Here is a 21,801-nt window from a genome sequence, read left to right on the forward strand (position 1 = left end):
CTGTGTAGAGTAATCTAGGTTGTAGGTTTTCCCCTTTCATCATTTTAAATATGTTCTGCCACTCCCTTCTGGCTTGCAGAGTTTCTGCTGAAAGATCAGCTGTTAACCTTATGGGGATTCCCTTGTATGTTATTTGTTGCTTTTCCCTTGCTGCTTTTAATATTTTTTCTTTGTATTTAATTTTTGATTCTTTGATTAGTATGTGTCTTGGCGTGTTTCTCCTTAGATTTTTCCTGTATGGGACTCTCTGTGCTTCCTGGACTTGATTAACTATTTCCTTTCCCCCATTAGGGAAGTTTTCAACTATAATCTCTTCAAATATTTTCTCAGTCCCTTTCTTTTACTCTTCTTCTTCTGGGACCCCTATAAATCGAATGTTGGGGTGTTTAATGTTGTTCCAGAGGTCTCTGAGACTGTCCTCAATTCTTTTCATTCGTGTTTCTTTATTCTGCTCTTTGTTAGTTATTTCCAGTATTTTATCTTCCAAGTCACTTATCCGTTCTTCTGCCTCATTTATCCTGCTATTGATTCCTTCTAGAGGATTTTTAATTTCATTTATTGTGTTGTTCATCATTGTTTGTTTGCTCTTTAGTTCTTCTAGGTCCTTGTTAAACGTTTCTTGTGTTTTCTGTATTCTATTTCCAAGATTTTGGATCATCTTTACTATCATTACTCTGAATTCTTTTTCAGGTAGACTTCCTATTTCCTCTCCATTTGTTTAGTTTGGTGGGTTTTTACCTTGCTCTTTCGTCTGCTGTGTATTTCTCTGTCTTCTCATTTTGCTTAACTTATTGTGTATTCCTTTGCACAGACTGCAGGTTTGTAGTTCCTGTTGTTTTTTGTCTGCCCCCAGTGGGTAAGGTTGGTTCAGTGGGTTGTGTAGGCTTCCTATTGGAGGGGACTGGTGCCTGTGTTCTGGTGGATGAGGCTGGATCTTGTCTTTCTGGTGGGAGGACTATGTCTGGTGGTGTTTTTTCGGGTGTGTGTTAACTTATTATGATTTTAGCCAGTCTCTCTGCTAATGGGTGTGTTGGTGTTCCTTGCTGGTTGTTTGACATGGGGTGTCCAGCACTGGAGCTTGCTGGTCATTGAGTGGAGTTGTTTCTTAGTGTTGAGACGGAGATCTTTGGGGAACTCTCGGTGATTGATATTACATATGGCCGGGATGTCTCTGCTGGTCCAATGTCCTGAACTCAGCTATCCCACCTCAGAGGCTCAGGCCTGACATCCTGCCAGAGCAGCAAGTCCCTGTCAGCCACACGGCCAGGTACGTGGGGATTTCCTTGCCTTTTGGGAAGTCTGAGGTCTTCTGCCAGTGTTCAGTAAGTGTTCTGTAGGAGTTGTTCCACATATAGATATATTTTTGATGTATTTGTGGGGAGGTGACTTCCATATTTGAGTCCTCCGCCATCTTAAAGGTCCTCTCTTGAGCCACATTTTGATCTGGAATGTATCTCTTGCCGACATCTCCTCCCTTTTCATTGTCTTTTCAGAATGTGAGAAAATCCTTTCTGTCCAACAGTACCATACAGGACCTGACTGTGCTGCAAGATAACAGCAAAGCTGAACAAGGCCAACGTGAGGGAAGGAAGATGGCACTCTAGGTTTGGCACTTATTCATATAGGTATTGTCCCCATTTTATCCCTGAGGAATGGGAGCCACAGATTCATCAATTAATTCACCTGGTGTCCACAGGATTTGAACTCAGAACTGTATACTGTGAAGCACATACTCTTTCTCTTACAACAAAGTGTAAAAGGAAGTAAAAGAATAGAACTGGGAGACAAGAAAGAGGATTCAAGGAAGACTCTACTGCAGGAAAAAAAAAAAAAAAGAAACCCCATAATAACCTAACTCTGCCAAACAAAAATTTTATAACTGATATTGTATTGGCCAACAATGTTTTAACATACTTTTCCAACATCAAGTTTTTAGATAATAAGTATTTTTAAATTTGCAGTACTTATTACTTTTAAGCAAAAATACTGAGTTCCAAAATTTGAAAGTTATAAATAGTAGTGTTCCCATATTAAGAAAAATGGTACTTGAAGAAGTGTGGTTGCAAAAGGAGCCATGTAAGAAATTATTAGTTGTGTCCCTCTCTTGGTACTTGATCACATGCTAACAAGTATTGGTTTACACCTTGTTTTGAGAAATATTAGGTTATTTGGAAGCAATGTCATGTCTCTTTCTTTTTGGTTGAATTATAATCCCATTATACATGTGGTATTTCTGCACAAATATGACATTGGATATACACTGGTAGAATTTAATAAAAAAGTTTTCCTCAAGGTTCTAGTTACTGAATGATAGGTAAACATGTTCTATGAATTCAACATTCAACCAATGTGGAAAGTTTTCTAGTATAAATCACTTTTTCCTCAAGAAAACCATAGGCCATCATTAAAACATCTTTGCTATTATTATTTTTGAAAAGGTATATGGTTTTTTTTTTTTAAATGTTATCTAATTATATATGCTGACACTTTTAAAGGTGAAATGATTTGATGTCTAGCATTTTCTTCAATATAATGTGGGAGCATTGAGAAAATATGATAGATAGGCCTCTAGTTTATAGCTGATAAACTGAGTGATAAACAAATGGAGGTTTATTATTTCATTCTCTCTACTTTTATAGAAGTTAAAATTTTTTTATAATAAAAAGTTACAGCACCAGAAGTAATACTGAGACCATTTTTACTGCTTACTCTATATGGTAAAAAATTTATCACCATGTTTGGGGACAAGCTTTTTCTCCAAGGAAATATTAAATATATTTTTAAGATTTTCTTTTACTTCTTCTTCATTCAGTGTGTTAAACTCTACCAAATCTGTATTGTCCTTATAATTGAATCTCCTGTAGGTGAGGGTGAAGCCCACTAAACAGTGAACACCTTCTGGAGTCTGCAAGGAACAAAATGACTTGCTTGTAAAGACAGATGATGGAGATTCCTGAAGGTATATATTCACAGACTCAAAGTCTTTAATTGTTCGAGGTTCAAGAGTAAAAGAGTAGATTTTCCGATATTTATTCTTTTCCAGGAGCTCAGAATTAAGAAATTCTTGGTTTGGGATATACTGCTCTCTTCTGATTTGATCCAGGTACCAGATTCCTCTCTCTTCTGTCAAGCAGAAGATGCAAGGCACTTGGGGCTGATCCTTCCCAGAAATTAACTCTAGAGGCTGCCACATCTGGTAAGAGCGTCCAAATCCAGCATCAGCTATGTAGTTCCTGCCATCAATGGTCACCTTCAGCAGGAGGTGAATCATGGCATTGCTGTATTTGTTTGCTGAAGTGTTGTATACATACCCTCCCAATATCGTGGTCTCAAAACCAATTGTGGTCAGAGCCCAGTACAGAAGATGATTGACTTGGAGACACCACCCACCTCGGTTCCTCCTCACAATTTGATCAAAAGTGGCCTCTAAGCCCAATTCCATGGCTTCCCCACAATGGATGTTAAGGTTCTCAAAGGGAATGGCTCGGATCTGGTGCTGAAGAATGTCAGTTAATGTTTCCAAGTCCAATTTGTTCCTACAGTGCTTATAACCAATTCTTTCAAAATATGCTTCAATGTTCATGATTCCTTAAGGCAAGGAAAACAAAACAAAAACAAATAATTACTTTTGTACTTGGATTTCTTTGATTAGCCTAATGATAACAAATGTATTTTAAACATGTAAACACAAACAATGGTTATAAATATCTGTAATTATAAGTCTTTTTTGTGTGTGCTTTGGTGTATTAATGGCTTTCACATGCATAAGTTCACTTAATGGTGCGAGTAACCCTGAAAGAAAAATATTATGACTTCTTCCATGTTTTGAGCATGAGAAGTTGGAAATCCAGATGAAGTGATGAGTAAAATGATAAATAGCTTACATGTGGTTTTTCTTGGTGATGAATAAGGAGAGGTACAAGTTGCTATCAATTAAAATAGAGTTTACAAACAGTTTCTAATACAAACAGGAGAATTATATAATATAGTGCTTTCATTCATGGTAGTTGACCAACTCAATATCCTCTTCAGCTGAACCTTACACAAATTTCCCCACTCAAAGATTCATATTCATTCACAAACTGATTTATTGATTTATTCAATAAATAGTTTACTGAAAATCTATTATGTATATGTTACTGACCTAGTGGTTGCTTATCTTAAAGAATCTTACATTTTAGTGGGGTCTGGTATGACACAGATAGTGAATTAAATGAATTTAAAAAACATGGAATTTCTTTTTTTTTTTTAAATGAATAGCCCAGTTTGCTTTTTTATTTTTTTTTAAAGAAATTCACGTTCTTTTATTTATTTATTTATTTATTTATGACTGTATTGAGTCTTCGTTTCTGTGCGAGGGCTTTCTCTAGTTGCGGCAAGTGGGGACCACTCTTCATTGCGGTGCGCGGGCCTCTCACCATCGCGGCCTCTCTTGTTGCGGAGCACAGGCTCCAGATGCGCAGGCTCAGTAATTGTGGCTCACGGGCCCAGTTGCTCTGTGGCATGTGGGATCTTCCCAGACCAGGGCTCGAACCCGTGTCCCCTGCATTGGCAGGCAGATTCTCAACCACTGCGCCACCAGGGAAGCCGAAAAACATGCAATTTCTTAGATAGTGATAAGTGTTCTGGGGAAAATAAAGCAAAGAAGGTAGATAAGATGTGCACAGAGAGATCTTCAGTTTCCAATAAGGTGGGCAGAGGAAGTTTCACTATGACTTTAAGGATGTGAGAGAATGAGCCATGTCCACAAGTGTGGGAGGATGATTCAGGAAGAAGGACCAGAGAGTTAAAAAAAAAAAACAAAACCCTAAACTGGAACCTGCCTAGAGTCTCCAAAGAACACTCAAGGAAGACAGGATGAAGGGAGCAGAGGGAGTAAGTGGAAGCATGGATTGAGATGAGATCTGACCTTTTGTCTTTTACTCTGAGATGAGAAATCACTGTGAGAAGGGCAGTAGGGGAAGGCTGCAGTTTGGACAAAATGCACCATCATCAAATTGTTATGTCTGGCTTGTATGGAGAGTGAGAAGTACATACTGAGCTGAATGAATAGACATGTGACCCAGGTAGGCATAATTCAAAGTACATTTGCTCTAGGACCAGTGTTTTGCTCGTGGATGGCATGTGGTCCAAGTCAGTTCAGTAAGATTCTGTTGAGGAAGTTTTGCTGAAACCTAAGCAGATGCTTCTACTGCAGGGCCAGAACCTGGTACGATATTTGCTCAAATCTACTAGGAGAACTTGCTGAAGAATAATATCAACAAAGAATGTATTGAGTTGAGGGATGAAAAGCAGGAAAAGGAAAGATGAGAAAAGACAAAAATCAAGTGTTAAGCTATATCTAGACTTTCTGGTAAGGTAAACCAGAAAAAAAAAAAAAAAAAGAAGCCCTTATTTTGTAAAATCTCATGTAGGAAATGTTTCTGTCCCCTGATACCAGAGTCATAATCCAGTGTGGACACTGATTGTAACAGTGGTGCATTACCATTGGTAAGATGACATGGCCTGAGGTGAGAGGCTACAAAAGGCCCTGCCCCTAGGTTAATGGTGATAAGTTATGTATTCCTGTTGTCCTTCTTAATGTCATTTCTTTCAGATTCACCTAATTCTCTTTTTTGATCAGTTATTCTTCCCATTTTGCTAGTGTTTCAACTTTTTCTATTCTTGATGTCTGCAATCTGATCTCTTCCAAATCTCTTAAGCTTATTTCATTTCTTCTCATCTTTACATGCATCAGTATCCTTTTTCAACATCTGCACAAGCCAAAAACTCTACCACTCAGACACTGAGAGAACAACTTAGCCAGACCACCACAGACCCTCTTCTGCTTCTGTATCCAGAATCAGTGCTGGGTAAGTAAGGAGGGCAGGTGATGTGGAACAAAAGAAATATGATTTGGACCTGCCTGGCCATTTCATTTCTGGGTTAACCAACATCTTTTGATTTGGAAATTAATGTATATTTTTTAAAGCTATCTTTTGATTTTAAAGATTTTTCTTTGTTACTTCTGGAGTGGATATGGGGATACATGTGTACATATAGTTGATTCACTTTGTTATACAGCAGAAACTAACACAACAATGTAAGGCAATTATACGCCAATAAAGATGTTAAAAAAAAGATATTATGTTAATTTAGAATTTAGTAACTTCAAGTTCATTGAGAAGAAGACAGTATAGGGGTCTGGATGCAAGCAACATGTTATAACCAAATTATACCTGCATATTCCATGACTAAATATAAAAGATTTTGTACTACTGAAGTTATGATAGAAGGTGAAATATGGAGGCACTAGAAAGTAGTTGTCAGGATAAAACTGGGTGAAAACACTGCAAAGTTTATATATTGACTTGTAATTTAGATGTGCACTGATATACCATTTCATTTTGCTTGATCATAAATATAAGAAAAGAATAAAAGGAGGGAGCATGAACACACTTAGGGAGCCAGCTGAGATGTCTCAGAAAAGCATACCTTTCTGAGGAAGTTCAATGTAGACTGAGTCTCAGTTTTAATTCAGAAGACTTAGGATAGTTCTTCCTAGTTCACACTGTAGAAATAAAAGAAAAAAATAGTTTTAAATATATCATATTCTTCCTTGAAAACAAGGACAGTAGTTCTCATTGGGACATGAATATGAAGAATATTTTAAAATCACAAAACAGAAGGAGTAAAATGGCCTTTTGGGTTGCATAGAGAAGAGAGCTGAATGTACAATGATGGGACATGGGAGCAAAACTGGTGGGTTCTAAACCTGGAGACTGTGGAAGTCACCAGCAGGGGGCTCAGACACAACAGACCAGATGAATATTTGTCATACAATCAGCAAGGATGGGTGAACCCCTTCTCAGGTCTCTGATTGTTACTACAAGATTTACCAAACACAGAAAAGACAAGTATGTAATGGTAGCACCTGTCTTCCTTTAGGTGTAAAGTATAATTGGGGATATTGGGGCAGAAAAATAAGGCAATGTTCTTAATGTATGTTGTCACCAGAAAGGAGGAAGAACCATTCGTATGCAGAAGACCAGCCATCAAAATATCTCTTGTCTTCAGTCATCTTCCCTCATCTCCACTGGAAAGATTGCAGAGTCCAAGGTCCACTCCAGCCAGACACCTCACCAGTCACATTTCATTCAAAAAACAAATAAAAGATGGAGACAGAACTATACATGCATGAATATGATGAAAAAACAGAATGCAAATATACTATGAGACTGGGATCAGAAGAAAAGGACATAATACACAAAAGATAGGGGGAAAAGACAACCAGCTCAAGAAGAAACATAAACTGAACAACGGAAAGATATTCTTCACAGGTACTTGAAGAGATAGAACATTTAAAATGGACTCATACCAAAAAGCCAAAAAATGAGGTGATAAAATAACACAGTGTTATCAAAAGAACTATTTATAACTTAGGAAACTAATTAAGAATAACAACAAAGATAATATATAAGTAATTATGAACAAAAGGGGAATATATATATAGCATAATATCAAATGACTTATGTAGAAGAAATCTTAATACTCAATGGTTTTAATGAAGAGATAAAGCCATTAAAGAGTTAGAGAGAAGCTAATAGACATAAAACCAGACAATCCAATATAAAGATAATTGGTATTTCTGAAGGAAAAAATAAAACTCAAAAAGGATAATAGAAAAAAAAATGTATATATTCTAATAGTGTTACCTCTCCATCAGTCGTGAAGATGTAAATCAAAATGAAAAACTAAGGAAGAGAAAGGCAGATTTGACTCCTTTTATTATAAGATAGAGTAGAAAAGTTATGAGAATTATGGTTGAAGTAATTTTAAAACATTTAAAAAGTGTGACTTAAGTGAAAGCCATTAGACCTATTGACCTCTGCCTCAGGTACAGAGGGTAAAGAACAGAGCATGTTCAGTGTACCTTGAGAGGGCACATGACACTGGTGAGGATTAGGCTATCTCTTGACTTTCTGGTAAGGTGAGCACCCCCTCCCCCAAAAGTCTGTATTTTGTAAAATCCCATGTAGAAAAAAATTTCTGTCCCCTGTTACCAGAGTTCTAATCTAGTATGGGCACTAATTGTAACAGTGGTGCATTATTATTGGTAAGATGACATGGCCTGAGGTGACATGGTACAAAGAACCCCACCCATAGGTTAATGGTGATAAGCTATGTATTTCTATTGTCTTTCTTTTTTGTTCAATTAGACAACATTTACTAAATGAGAAAACTACACTTAAAAAGTGCTTTAAAACAAAATGAAATTAGAAAAAAAGACATGCGCATTTGAAAGAACTTTGCACTCTGCTGAAAATCAAATCTCTTGCAGTAATACAATATGCCGATTCTTAAAATATAAGTTAACAGAATTTTCAATTTAATATTTTCAAAGATGATATTAAGGTCAAGAATTTCACATCTATGGTAGCCTTTATAGAATGGCATTTATAAGTATGATGTCCATCCCTATGAAGCTTACAAATTTGACAATGCTCAATAAAAGCTTTTGGAATCACATCCAAGTGTCTCATCTAATGAATCACAAATTTGTGTCCTGTAAGTTCTCCTTCTGTAATCTTTATGTAGACTTTTCTATTTCCATAATTTGTTAATTAAAAAAAAATATTTTGTTTAAAAAAAAAAGGAAAAGAAATGCTGGAATAAACCCTAGATCATGTACAGAAATTATTGCTACTATAGTTCACTACAAAGCATGTCTATACAATATCACATGAAATTTGATCATGAAAAATCAGAATAAAAATCTTTAGTGACATAAGCCTTACAATCATATACAACATTCAAATGGTAATATTAGACAGTTGAGCACCCAATACCCATAGCTGACAAATGTCCTACTGACCAACATTCATTTAAATATATTCTTCATATAGAGGGAGGAAAAAAGAGATAGTGTCAGCTTTCTAAGCCTTGTCAAAAAAAGGATTTTCATGTTCTGTGGATCTAAAAACAAACAACAACAACAACAAACCCCCAAAACAAAACTGGTGCAGGTGAGGGTGTTATCAGAAAGTTAAGCATGCTGAAAGGTGTTTTGTAGGAATTAAAAACCTAATTCTTTCTTAATGTCATGAAGAAAACAATAGCAATGGTCAATAAAATTAAAATCTGGTTCTTTGAGAAGATAAACAAAATTGATAAAACTTTAGCCAGACTCAAGAAAAAAAGGGAGAAGACTCAAATCAACAAAATTAAGAATGAAAAATGAGAAGTTACAACTGACACCACAGAAATACAAAGGATTGGAAGAGGCTACTACAAGCAATTATATGCCAATAAAATGGACAACCTGGAAGAAATGGACAAATTCTTAGAAAAGTACAACCTTCCAAGACTGAACCAGAAGAAATAGAAAATATGAACAGACCAATCACAAGTAAAGAAATTGAAACTGTGACTAAAAATCTTCCAACAAACAAAGGTCCAGAACCAGAAGGCTTCACAGGAGAATTCTATCAAACATTTAGAGAAGAGCTAACACTCATCCTTCTCAAACTCTTCCAAAAAAATTGCAGAGGGTGGAACACTTCCAAACTCATTCTACGAGGCCACCATCACCCTGACACCAATACCAGACAAAGATATCACAAAATAGCTACAGACCAATATCACTGATGAATATAGACACAAAAATCCTCAATATTAGCAAACCAAATCTAACAACACATTAAAAGCATCATACACCATGATCAAGTGGGATTTATCTGAGGGATGCAAGGATTCTTCAATATACACAAATCACACCATATTAACAACTTGAAGAATAAAAAACATATGATCATTTCAATAGATGCTGAAAAAGCTTTTGACAAAATTCAGCCCTCATTTATGATAAAAACTCTCCAGAAAGTGAGCATACATGGAAACTACCTCAACATAATAAAGGTCATATATGACAAACCCACAGCAAACATTATTCTCAATGGTGAAAAACTGAAAGCATTTCCTCTAAGATCAGGGACAAGACAAGGGTGTCCACTCTCGCCACTATTATTCAACATAGTTTTGGAAGTCCTAGCCATGACAATCAGAGAAGAAAAAGAAATAAAAGGAATACAAATTGGAAAAGAAGTAAAATGCTTACTGTTTGCAGATGACATTCTACTATACATAGAAAATCCTAAAGATGCCACCAGAAAGCTTCTAGAGCTAATCAATGAATTTAGTAAAGTTGCAGGATACAAAATTAATACACAGAACTACCTTGCATACCTATACACTAACAATGAAAGATCAGAAAGAGAAATTAAGGAAACAATCCCATTTACCATTGTAACCAAAAGGATAAAATACCTAGGAATAAACCTACCTAAGGAGGCAAAAACCTGTACTCAGAAAACTATAAGATACTGATGAAAGAAATTAAAGATGACACAAACAGATGGAGAGATATACCATGTTCTTGGATGGAAGGAATCAATACTGTGAAAATGACTATACTACCCATAGCAATCTACAGATTCAATGCAATCCCTATCAAATTACCAATGGCATTTTTCACAGAATTAGAACAAACTATTTTACAATTTGTATGGAAACAAAAAGGACTCTGAATAGTCAAAGCAATCTTGAGAGAGAAAAACGGAGCTAGAGGAATCAGGCTCCTGGACTTCAGACTATACTACAAAGCTACAGTAATCAATACAGTATGGTACTGACACACAAACAGTAATATAGAGCAACGGAACAGGATAGCAAGCCCAGAGATAAACTCATGCACCTATGGTCACCTAATCTATGACAAAGGAGGCAAGAGTATACAATGGAGAAAAGACAGTCTCTTCAATAAGTGGTATTGGGAAAACTGGACAGCTACATGTAGAAGAATGAAATTAGAACACTCCCTAACACCATACACCGAAATAAACTCAAAATGGATTAAAGACGTATATATAAGGTCAGAAAGTATAAAACTCTTAGAGGAAAACATAGGCAGAACACTCCATGACATAAATCACAGCAAGATCCTTTTTGACCCACCTCCTAGAGTAATGGAAATAAAATCAAAAATAAACAAATGGGACCTAATTAAACTTAAAAACTTTTGCACAGCAAAGAAAACCATAAATGAGATAAAAAGACAACCCTCAGAATGGGAGAAAATATTTGCAAATGAAGCAACTGACATGGGATTAATCTCCAAAATATACAAAGAGCTCATGTACCTCAATATCCAAAAAAGAAACAACCCAGTCAAAAAATGGGCAGAAGACCTAGGTAGACATTTCTCCAAATAAGACATACAGATGGCCAAGAGGCACATGAAAAGATGCTCAACATCACTAATTTTTAGAGAAATGCATATCAAAACTACAATGAGGTATCACCTCACAGTGGTCAGAATGGCCATCATCAAAAGAATCTATAAACAATAAATGCTGTAGAGGGTGTGGAGAAAAGGGACACTCTTGCACTGTTGGTGTGAATGTAAATTGATATAGCCACTATGGAGAACAGTATGGAGGTTCCTTAAAAAACTAAAAATATAACTACCATATGACCCCGCAGTCCCACTACTGGGCATATACCCTGAGAAAACCATACTTCAAAAGACACAGGCACCCCAATGTTCATTGCAGCATTATTTACCATAGCCAGGAGATGGAATTAACCTAAATGTCCATCGACAGATGAAGGGATAAAGATGTGGTACATATATACAATGGAGTATTACTCAGCCATAGAAAGGAACAAAATTGGGTCATTTGTAGAGATGTGGATGGACCTAGAGTCTGTCATACAGAGTGAAGTAAATCAGAAAGAGTAACCAAATATTACCTGAGTATTCTGTGATTAAACAGAAGAAATTGCTATGACTAAAGTTGTGATTCACAGTGAAATACTGACAAAACTTAGAAAACAGTTGCCAGGAAAATAGCTAACTGAAAACACAACTAGCCTTATTTCTTGATATATAGCATTTCTGTGCAGATATGTCCTTTCCTTTCAGCTTCATGATTAATATTAGAGAAGACTCAAGGGATATATAAAGAACACACTTAGAGCATCTACTGAGAACTCCCAGAAAGGCACTTAAAACATTTCTAAGCAAATGGAAGCAAGTTGATGTTCAGTTTTAATTCAGAAGTCTCAGAAATTCCTTTCTCCTGGACCAAACTCTAGAAATAATAGAAGAGATAGTAAAATGTATATTGTGACTTCCTTTGAAAACAGAAAGATAGTTTAGTGTTACATGAGTTGTGAAAAGTACCTAAAAATCACAAAAGAGGAGGGAAAGGACTGAAGAGTAAAGGGGGCATCTGAGTTGCATAGGGGAGGGTGTAGCAAGTGCAACCACAGGAAATGACAGCAACACTGATGGGTTCTGAGCCTGGAGGTTGTGGAAGCCAGCACAAGGGGCTCAGAAGGAACCAATCAGATGATTAGTTGCCATAGGATCAGTTAGGACGGGTGAATCATGTTCTATGTCCCTGATTGCTACTACAAGAATTACCAAACATAGCAAAGACCAATATGTAATGGTAGCACACGGTCTTCCTTTATGTGTAAAGTATAATTGGGGATATTGGGGTAGAAAAATAAGGCAGTGTTCTTAATGTATGGTGTCACTGGAAAGGAAGAAGAACCACCGATATACAGAAGATCAGCCATTAAAGTATCTCCTGTCATCAGTCATCTTCCCTCGTATTCACTGGAAAGATTGAGGAGTCCAAGCTCCACTCCAGCCAGACATCTCACCTAAACTATATTCAAGAAAGAAATCAAAGGTGGAGACAGAACTATATATAAGGAATAGTTTCCTTTTAATATAGAACAAAGAGTAGAAATGTTATGAGAATTTGGCTAAAGTAGTTTAAAAACATTTTTAAAATGTGTTGTAATGGAAGCCATCAGACCTATAGACTTCTGCCTCAGGTACAGAGGGTAAAGAACAGAGCATGCTCAGGGTACCTTGAGAGGGCACATGGCATTGGTGAGGATTCAGGACTGAGGCTAATGTGGGTAGAATGCTGTCTGTAAGCCACCCAGAAGCCTTTAGATGTCTTTGACCGCTTTTTCTGTGCCTCTGACTAGCATGGCTTCTGTGTCCTTGTGCTTAAGGAGCTGCATTGTGGACTCTTTGGAAGACTTCTTGGGGGTTCCTGGAGCTGCTTTGCCTTCCTATGTGAAAACTGGAAGTGCCAGGGACTTCATGTCCTGCCAGGGCAGCCCTGTATCAGTGACTTACTGGTGAGATGTTCTGAAAACCCAGCTGCCTTGCCTTGAGTCTGGAAAGACTTTGAGTTATAATTCACATTCAGGCTGACACTGGAGTTCTCCCAGGAGCACATCATAAGCCACTTGCACATGGTCCTGGCCTCAGCTTCTAAATCTGGGGAACCTGACAAGTCGTATCAGTGGTCATTTTGGAGAGCTGTGTGAAAGAAAGGTAAGATGTACAAGATGAGGCAACTTCCAGAGGGCCTTGAAAGTCAGGCAAAAGAGACTTCTTCTGTCACCAAATGAATGCTTGTTATTTTGTTGAATGGTCAATGTTCAATAGTCAACTGGCTGCTGTGATTTACCCCTAAGTGACATGGTACTTCAGTTACAAATTACCTTTTTGATGTAGCGCTGGGGAACAGGTCAATATGAAGAACTCATTGTCCAGCTCCCAGTCTAGGGTCCCTACCTCTTTCATGAACAGCAGTGTTTTCCTATTTTATTTTATTTTATCTTATTTTATTTCATTTTTGTTATTTTATTTTTTATTTTTCAACTAAAGAAACACTTATTCGTTCCCCAAATAAAGTTGTAAGCAAAAGCCTAAAATAGAAGAATTAAAAACAGATTGATCCAGAGGTAGTTCACCCCTGAGATGCTGCCACCACAAGTACAGTTATGGACTGAGATGAAATCTTCTATACCTACTTCCTGCACTTCTGGCATGACTGAATAAAAGAGCCTTAAGGAGTGCTAGTGAGTGGCTTTTCTTTGTGTGTGTGTGTGTGTGTGTGTGTGTGTGTGTGGTGTGTTTGTGTTTTATTTCCTATCCTTTTCCTTCTTTTTCCTTTTCTTTGTCTCAGTGAAGGACATGGCATCACACTGGATTGACACTACAACCCACCCTGACACCAGGGCAGGTGGGCATCTGCTTGATTTCTGGATGGAAAGGGAGCTGTTAGGCTAGCCCTGCTCAGAGGCCATTGGACAACAGGGCTTTATGTACTGAAGGCCTGCAGCTCAGCCAGGGCTCTGAGCTAAAGCTTGCAGAGTCAGGCAGGTATTGTGAGGACTACCGAGCAGGCCCAGAGAGACAATCTAAAGGAACACAGCTGCTCAGCTGAAGATAGAAAAGCCAAACAAAATAAGTTTCTGGGACAGAAGTACTAGGAAGTTGATAGTAAAAAAGAAACACAAAAACCTCCTTTTGACGGAAGGAATGGAGTCCTCTGTTTTATGCTTCAGGAACTAAAATGAGGGCCCAGGGGAAGGGAGTGAAATGCTGATGTCACACTCAGGGATACAAGCAGCATAAATACACGTTTGGACAGAGGTGGAACCTTCTGTACCTACCGCCAGCATATCTGTCATGACTGAACAGATTTTTAAAAATTGATGTGAAATTCACATGACCTAAATAAACCATTTAAAGTGAACAATTCGGTGTCATTTGGTACATTCACAACTTTGTGCAACCACGACTTCTATCTAGTTCCAAAATATCTCACTACCCCTGGTAAAACCCCAGACTCATGAAGCAGTTATTCCCCATTTCCTCCAGCCTCTGGCAACCACCATTCTACGTCCTGTCTCTATGTTCCGCTCCACCTTCGGCTGTTGTGAACAGTGCTGCTGAGAACATTTGTGGTCAAGTACTTTTTTCTGTATCTGTTCTCAATTCATTGGGTATATGCCTAGCAATAGAACTGGCCAAATGAATAGTAGAATTTTAAGAGGTGCTTCTAAGTGGCTTTTCATTCTATATGCTGTGATTTTCTTTTCCTCTCCTTCCCTTTCCCTTCCCTTCCCATCCCTTCCCTTTACTTACCTTTTTTTGGTGCCGAGGCTCACTGCAAGGACACCACAACCCAACCCACCCCCAGGGGCAAGTGGCCAGCCCAGTGATCTTCTGGATGAAAACAAGAGAAGTTGCCAGGCAAGCCGTGCCCACAGACCGTCCTTCACAGTGCTTAGTGCACAGAAGGCCAATGGAAAACAGCCAAAAAAAAAAAGTTACACCCAGGCAGCAGGAAGTTCTGAATGTTTCTGTTTCTCTTTTTTCCCCCCTCTTGAGGAGCAGAAGCTCAGAGTTGTGCGTGAAATCTGCCTATTTTTAAAGTTGGCTCTGAACTATTTAAACCTATAAAGGGCAAACAAAATAAGCCTATGGGCAGGATGCAGCTATATACATAGTTGGCAGTTAACAACTTCCTTCTGAGTGAGAGGGGGCGGGGTCAGCCATTTTGTGGCTGAGGAACTAAACTGTGACTTGGCGGAAGGGAAAGGTCAGTTCATCAAAGAAGAGCCAACAGGCGTGTTGTTGTTGTGGGCGTCGGGCCAGGGCAAGGGAGCAAAGTCCAGAGGGGAGAGCCCACAGACCCCTTGCTCTGGGGCTGTCAGCCGCCACAGGCTCCTCTCTCCTGTGGAATTCTGCACATTTGTGCTCAGGGAGTGGTGTCCTCAGCCTGCCTGACAGTGAAAGAGCTGGTTCTTGTCATTTATGGCTCCTGGAGACCTTCCCTTAGGGTCTGCCTTCCATCAAGATAAAACGTCCTCAAGAATTCCCTTAAACTGTGCAGACAACGCAACACAGCCTCCCTGGAGTTTGGGGATGATCATTAGAGAATTTCTGATCAGCTAATGCAGGAGGAGCAGGAGTGACCATGAATTTGCTGACTGCAGGACTAACTGGGCCCTTTGGGACACACCCAGGTGGGGATAGAGAAGGTGGACATTGCTGTTTCAATTATCCAAGAGGGAAATCCTGTCCCCTGAATCACGTGTTGTACACATTAGCTATATTTTATATACTTTAATCCTCGCAACAAACTTTTAAAGTAAGCTCTCTTATTAGCTCCAATTTTCTGAGGGATAAACTGACTTTTAGAGATGCTTAAATGACCTGCCCAAGTCCTCACACCTGGGATGTCACACGGCTGTTACTCTAACCCTGAAACTGAGCAGGGCCTTGTGAGGCACCCAGGTATGGAGGCTTGGCCTCTTATTTTTGTCCCCCATTTCTTGTCGGCAAGACTCTAGCCTCCTTGACCTTCCCTGAGTTCCAGAGGGCAGATTCGAACAGTTGCTAATCAAGGGAGGAGCAGCCAAGAAACCACCCGAAGCAAGATTAAAGGGACCAGAGAAGCTCATCAAGATTATGGGACTGACCACCTGAGACCCTGCACACGTCCTTATCTTGTCCACAACCCCACCCTTGGGAAGTATTGCTATAAAACTCCTTATCAAATCTTCTTGGGTTGGGACACATAGTTTTTCGAGGCAGGAGCTGTTGTGTCCCCCTTTGCCTGACAAAGTAATAAAGCTCTCCTTTTCTACTTCACCCAAAACTCTGTCTCCAAGATCTGATTTGGCACCGGTGTACAGAGAAGCTGAGCTTTCGGCATCAACCCCGACAGTTTGAATTGGGGTGTGTTATCTCCTCCATTATCCTGTACAGTAATTACAGCATAAGGACTCAAGTTATATGTCAACCAAACTTTCTGAACTGGCTTAGGACCTGACATTCGGGTCTGTGTAGTATCTAGTCTCCTGGACTCATATTTGAAATAGGATTAAGCCCCGATTTCAAAGCACAACATGTCACTTACCGAGCTCCCCTGGGGCCCACAACCAGGAACCGGGCTGACTGCCATCCTCCCACTTCCTGGACAAGCCCAGGAAGAAACCTCACTCGTTTGCAAACTGCTCCACCCCTTGAATCTAGTTAGAATCACCAGGGAGCTCTGGGAAATGTAGTCTTGGGAACTTGGGTTGTTCTTGTGCACATCTTGTTCAAATGTACTCTGGTGAGACCTGGCACCAGGCTGAGAGTGGAGTGACCTTGTAATCCATACAGTTTCTACTCTTAGGGAGGCTGAATCCAGATATCCTAAGTGTAACGTGGGAGGTTAGGGTTTTAAGGGGATCCAGGAAAAGTAGGTTCATTAACCTAGAGGAGCAGAAGGAGATGGATATTTTAAATCACTCCCCCAGGCTATGACAGCATTTCCTCATGAATTTCCATGAGGCCCCTAAATTCCTATTTTTCTTCCCCATCTTCAGTCCCATTCACCACTCCACCCTGAGGCACTGTATAATGTGTCCTAAATTTGTCCACATATAAGTTATGAGTGTGACATATATAATGTGCTTTTGTTTCTGCATGTATTTTTAATTTATGTTAATGATATAGGTCTATCACTCTTGCTGTTTCTAATGCACTTCCCTCTATACTTTATTTCTTTTTATAATTAAAAAAAATTTTTATTGGAGTATAGTTGTTTTATAATATTGTTTTCGTTTATACAATACAGCAAAGTGAATCAGTTATACATATACATATATCCCCTGTTTTTTGGATTTCCTTCTCATTTAGGTCACCACAGAGCACTGAGTAGAGTTCCCTGTGCTATACAGTAGGTTCTCATTAGTTATCTATTTTACACATAGTATCAATAGTGTATATATGTCAATTCCTATCTCCTAATTCATCCCACAACACCCACCCCCATTTCTAAAACCATCTTCATGACACAAGTGTTGCCTTGTGCTCTCTCTTTGGCACTAACAGTTCTAGTCCATGCCTCCTGTATTATGCTGCATGAACTTGGGATTCTCTACCTGAAGGCTTTCTCTTGGCCTGTGCTTTGGCCATACAGATGGACCTGCAACTAATGGCCCTGGAACACCACTCAGCCCGGAAAATGTGAGTGGGAGCATAAATGCCCCTGTGTTCCACCTACTCAGGTGGGGTTACTCTGGGGTCATGGCCAGCACTGCCTCCCTATGTTCTCCAGTGAGAGGAAGCTTCCATTGTCCTCTGAGGTAACCTGCCGATCATGTACCCTTCATTGAGTCTCAGAGAGCCGCTGCCTCACTTTCCTACTCCCATGGTGGTACTTCCTTAAATCACCTCCCAAGTAAGCTACTTGAATGCAAATCTTCATCTCAGGGTCTGGTTTTGGAGGAAACCAACCTAAAACCATTTAACCTACTGGTACCACTGGTGAAGGACACTTAGGTTGCTGCCAACTCCTGGTTACTACAAACACCACTGTAATCAGCACTTTCCTACTTGTGCCCTGTAGATGGACATGAGGACTTTGCTTGGATAGACATCAGGAATGGAATGTGCTAGAGGACAGGGCATCAGTGTACTTAATTTCATTGAGCATTTCTGTCCTCTTGTGTAGAAAGTATCCTGCTTTCCTCATATCCTGGTTGATACTTTCGGTTAGCAACCTTCAAATGTCTGCCAATCTCATGTGTCTAAGGTGATAGCTCAGTGTAATTCTCATCTGCACTTCTCTGATTCTTAGTGAGTTTGAGCATCACTTCATATTCCTATTGACCCATCATATTTACTGGTGGTGAATTAAATGGCAAGGTGTCGAGGAAGCACTCTTCTGCCATAGTAGCCAGGGCACAGCAGAGATGAAGGATGGATAGCAGAGGACATCTTGCTAGAAAAATATTGCTGGAGAAGGATATAATCTCAGAATGCAGGTCTGGGCCTGGGTCATTTTGACAGAAATTGTGGAAAGGCTTCATTCAATAGAGTAGGGCTATTGTCCCCTGATCCTAGGAAATGTGACACCTGGAATTAAGATCCAGATGGCAAGTTTGTAATTCTGAGATTGCTTCCATCATTCTAGCCAAAGTAACAGAGGCCCTTGAGGATCTCCAGCAAGAATTGTTTCAGAAACCTGAAGTCAGGAGGCTTGTGGCTAAGGGAGAGTAAGACCAGAGTCATGGATCCTGGGGTCTGAGGGCAGGGACACCAGAGGATGTAGGCCTGGGATCAGGGTGGCCATCTGAACTGCCAAGCCAAATTCTGACTACTTCCTAGACTTTCCATGTGGAAGGAGATCAGAAGTGAGAAATACTGGAACTGTCACTGAGCATTCTCCTCACCATAAAGAGGTGAGTTAGGTGTAGTAATAAACTCCCTCTTTATTCCAGTATGTACAAGCTGGAAAAGTTTAAGCATTCTGCTTTTAAAAAAATAAATATACTTAATATAGTAGAATTAATTTGTATATGGTAAGTATTCTAACTTGTTCTAAAGTGTTTTCTTTCAAATATTAAAGCATGTAAAGAATTTCTTATTTCATTGCTAAAGAAAAACAAACAGACCTACATTTTTGCAAAGATATGAAGTTTGAACTAAAACTCCCCCTCTTGATGATGGAATCTATGGAAGACAATTACCTCTAATTTAAGATCTTTTGTTGTTGAATAAATCTGTTTTAAAATTTGCTTGCCAAGACTTCTGGTTTCTGCTCCAACAGGTAAAAGTTATCAATTCTCTTTCTCTCTCTCTCTCTTTTTTTTTTTTTGCCGTGCCTCATGTGGGATCTTAGTTCCCTGACCAGGGATTGAACCCCCACCCCCTGCATTGGAAGTGTGGATTCTTAACCACTGGACCACCAGGGAAGCCCCAATCCTCTCATTCTTATTGCAAAATCAACAAGTCCTGAAAAATCAAACAGATCCATTAGTGTATCAACATCATGAGGAAAAATGCTGCTTTAACCGAGCAAGACTCTATGAGGCCTTCCCAGAATAGACCCCCACCCATGTTCTCTTCCTGCCTTTTGTCTGTAGAAAAACTTTAGTCAGAGAATAAATTTAATCAGAGAAGCGAGAACATGCAGAACGAAAGGAAAACAGTCAAGCAAGACAAAATAATAATACTTTAGCCATTAAACAATGTCAAGGATCTTTAGTTCTTCCTCAAGGACTATAGATAATATTCTCAGCCATGTCCTTTCAGTTGTTTTGCAGATACTGAAACCCCCACCAAGTGGAAGAAGTTAACTGTATGCTGCCCACAAGCATGTAGACCCCAGAACGGTTGGAACCAGAAGGCTGATGATGCTGATTCCCGCTTACCTCACCACCAACCAATCAGAAGAAATTCCATGACCTGATCACACCCTGTGCCTTGAACACTATAAGACTCCTTGCTACCCCCTCGAGAGTGGGGCACACAGTCTTGAGGGCATTACCCACTGTGGCCACCTTTGCTTGGCAGAGAAATAAAGCTATTTCTTTCTACTTCACCCAAAACTCTGTCTCCAAGATTTAATCTGGCATCAGTGTACAGAGGCCAAATTTCAGCAACACTGCTAAAAAGTAGAGAGACAGACAGGTGCATACATAGAATCGGAGATTACTGTGAACTGAAGTTCAAGATTAGAAGCCCTAGCCGAAACCAGTATTATTAAGAACACTTAAAAACTTCAATGAACTCCTGGAGACTCAGTGTAGATGAGCTTGAAAGTTACAAACTATGGGTTGTCTCAGTCTCATGGAGTCCTCCACACTTTTGTGGATTTTACCACCAGGATCCCCACCCAAGTTCTCATTGTAAAGACAACAGAATAATCTCTATGCACTTCTGATAGAAGGAGGAAAATGTAATCATTTTGAAATCAGGTCACAGAATTCTGTTCTCTCCCTTCCCTCCAGGGAACGTACTTTATAACAGCCTAGTCAAAGTAAGGTAAGGAAAATACCAAACTCCAATCATCTCCAGCATTTCTGCCTCACCTAAGGGGAGGAAAAGTTGAGATGCACTTTTGAAGGTCACACTTTGGGGCAAAACCCAGGCTTACTTAAAACTTGAGACTAATGATAGGACTATAAATATACTTATCTCCTCACCATCCCTTATAACCATATCAATAATTCTACTGTATATAACAGAGAATTACAGATGAAAAGCTACAAGTTTCAGACACTATTTAATGAGGGATTTCCAGGCAATCCTGAGACAAGAAAGAGACCAAAACTAGCATAGTAAAGGAAATTGAAGACTTGGACATCTATAGCTACAGAAAACAGTAAACACAGCATAATTCCTAGTGAAATAAACATAAACCCTCACACTAAAGGCCTGCATACCTCAGTTCTTATTACGCAATACATCATGTTTAGCTTCCAACATAAAATTGCAAGGCATGCTAACATATGAAAAAACACAGTGTGAAGAAATAAGGCAAGCATCAGAGTAAGATTCAGCTATGGTAAGGATTTTGGAGTTATCAGACCAGGAATTTAAAATAACTATGATTAATATGCTAAACTTTCTAATGGAAAAGCAGACAACATGCAAGAATAGATGGGCATTGTAAGCATAGAAATTAAAACTCTAAGGAAGACTCAAAGGAAATGCTAGAGGGACTTCCCTGGTGGTGCAGTGGTTAAGAATCTGCCTGCCAATGAAGGGAACACAAGTTCGGTCCCTGGTCTGGGAAGACCCCACATGCCACAGAGCAACTAAGCCCATGCACTACAACTACTGAGTCCTCGTGCTGCAACTACTGAAGGCCACGTGCCTAGAGCCCATGCTCCACAACAAGAGAAACCACCACAATGAGAAACCTGTGCACCACAACAAAGAGTAGCCCCGGCTCACCACAACTAGAGAAAGCTCACGTGTAAAAATGAAGACCCAACACAGCCAAAAATAAATAAATTAAATAAATAAATTTATAAAAAAAGGAAATGTTAGAAATAAAAATTTATAACAGAAATGAAGAATGTCTTTGATGGGCTTACCAGTAGACTGAACATGGCCAATTAAAGATTCAGTGTGCTTGAAGATATGTCAATAGAAAC

General features: G+C 39.2%; 1 protein-coding gene across 8 annotated transcripts in view; it reads right to left on the reverse strand.

Moving 5' to 3' along the window:
• Positions 1-16,846, reverse strand: part of LOC137756065 (arylamine N-acetyltransferase 1) — a 45,708-nt gene extending 28,862 nt beyond the window's left edge. Inside the window, exons 1-5 of one of the 8 annotated variants that reach the window (XM_068532283.1) lie at positions 16,785-16,837; positions 13,202-13,387; positions 6,994-7,117; positions 6,475-6,550; positions 2,701-3,588 (exon numbers count right to left, since the gene is read on the reverse strand). In XM_068532283.1, coding sequence (XP_068388384.1) covers positions 2,711-3,583 — 873 coding nt within the window. In that variant the 5' untranslated portion in view covers positions 3,584-3,588; positions 6,475-6,550; positions 6,994-7,117; positions 13,202-13,387; positions 16,785-16,837 and the 3' untranslated portion in view covers positions 2,701-2,710. Of the gene's footprint in view, positions 1-2,700; positions 3,589-3,948; positions 4,626-6,474; positions 6,551-6,993; positions 7,118-13,201; positions 13,388-16,784 lie in introns of those variants that run through there. The other 7 variants (XM_068532281.1, XR_011072167.1, XM_068532280.1 and 4 more) reach the window with 7 other exon arrangements.
• Between the last annotated feature and the right edge of the window lie 4,955 nt (positions 16,847-21,801).

The sequence above is a fragment of the Eschrichtius robustus genome, chromosome 21 (assembly GCF_028021215.1).
Source record: "Eschrichtius robustus isolate mEscRob2 chromosome 21, mEscRob2.pri, whole genome shotgun sequence".
NCBI classification, from domain to species: domain Eukaryota; kingdom Metazoa; phylum Chordata; class Mammalia; order Artiodactyla; family Eschrichtiidae; genus Eschrichtius; species Eschrichtius robustus.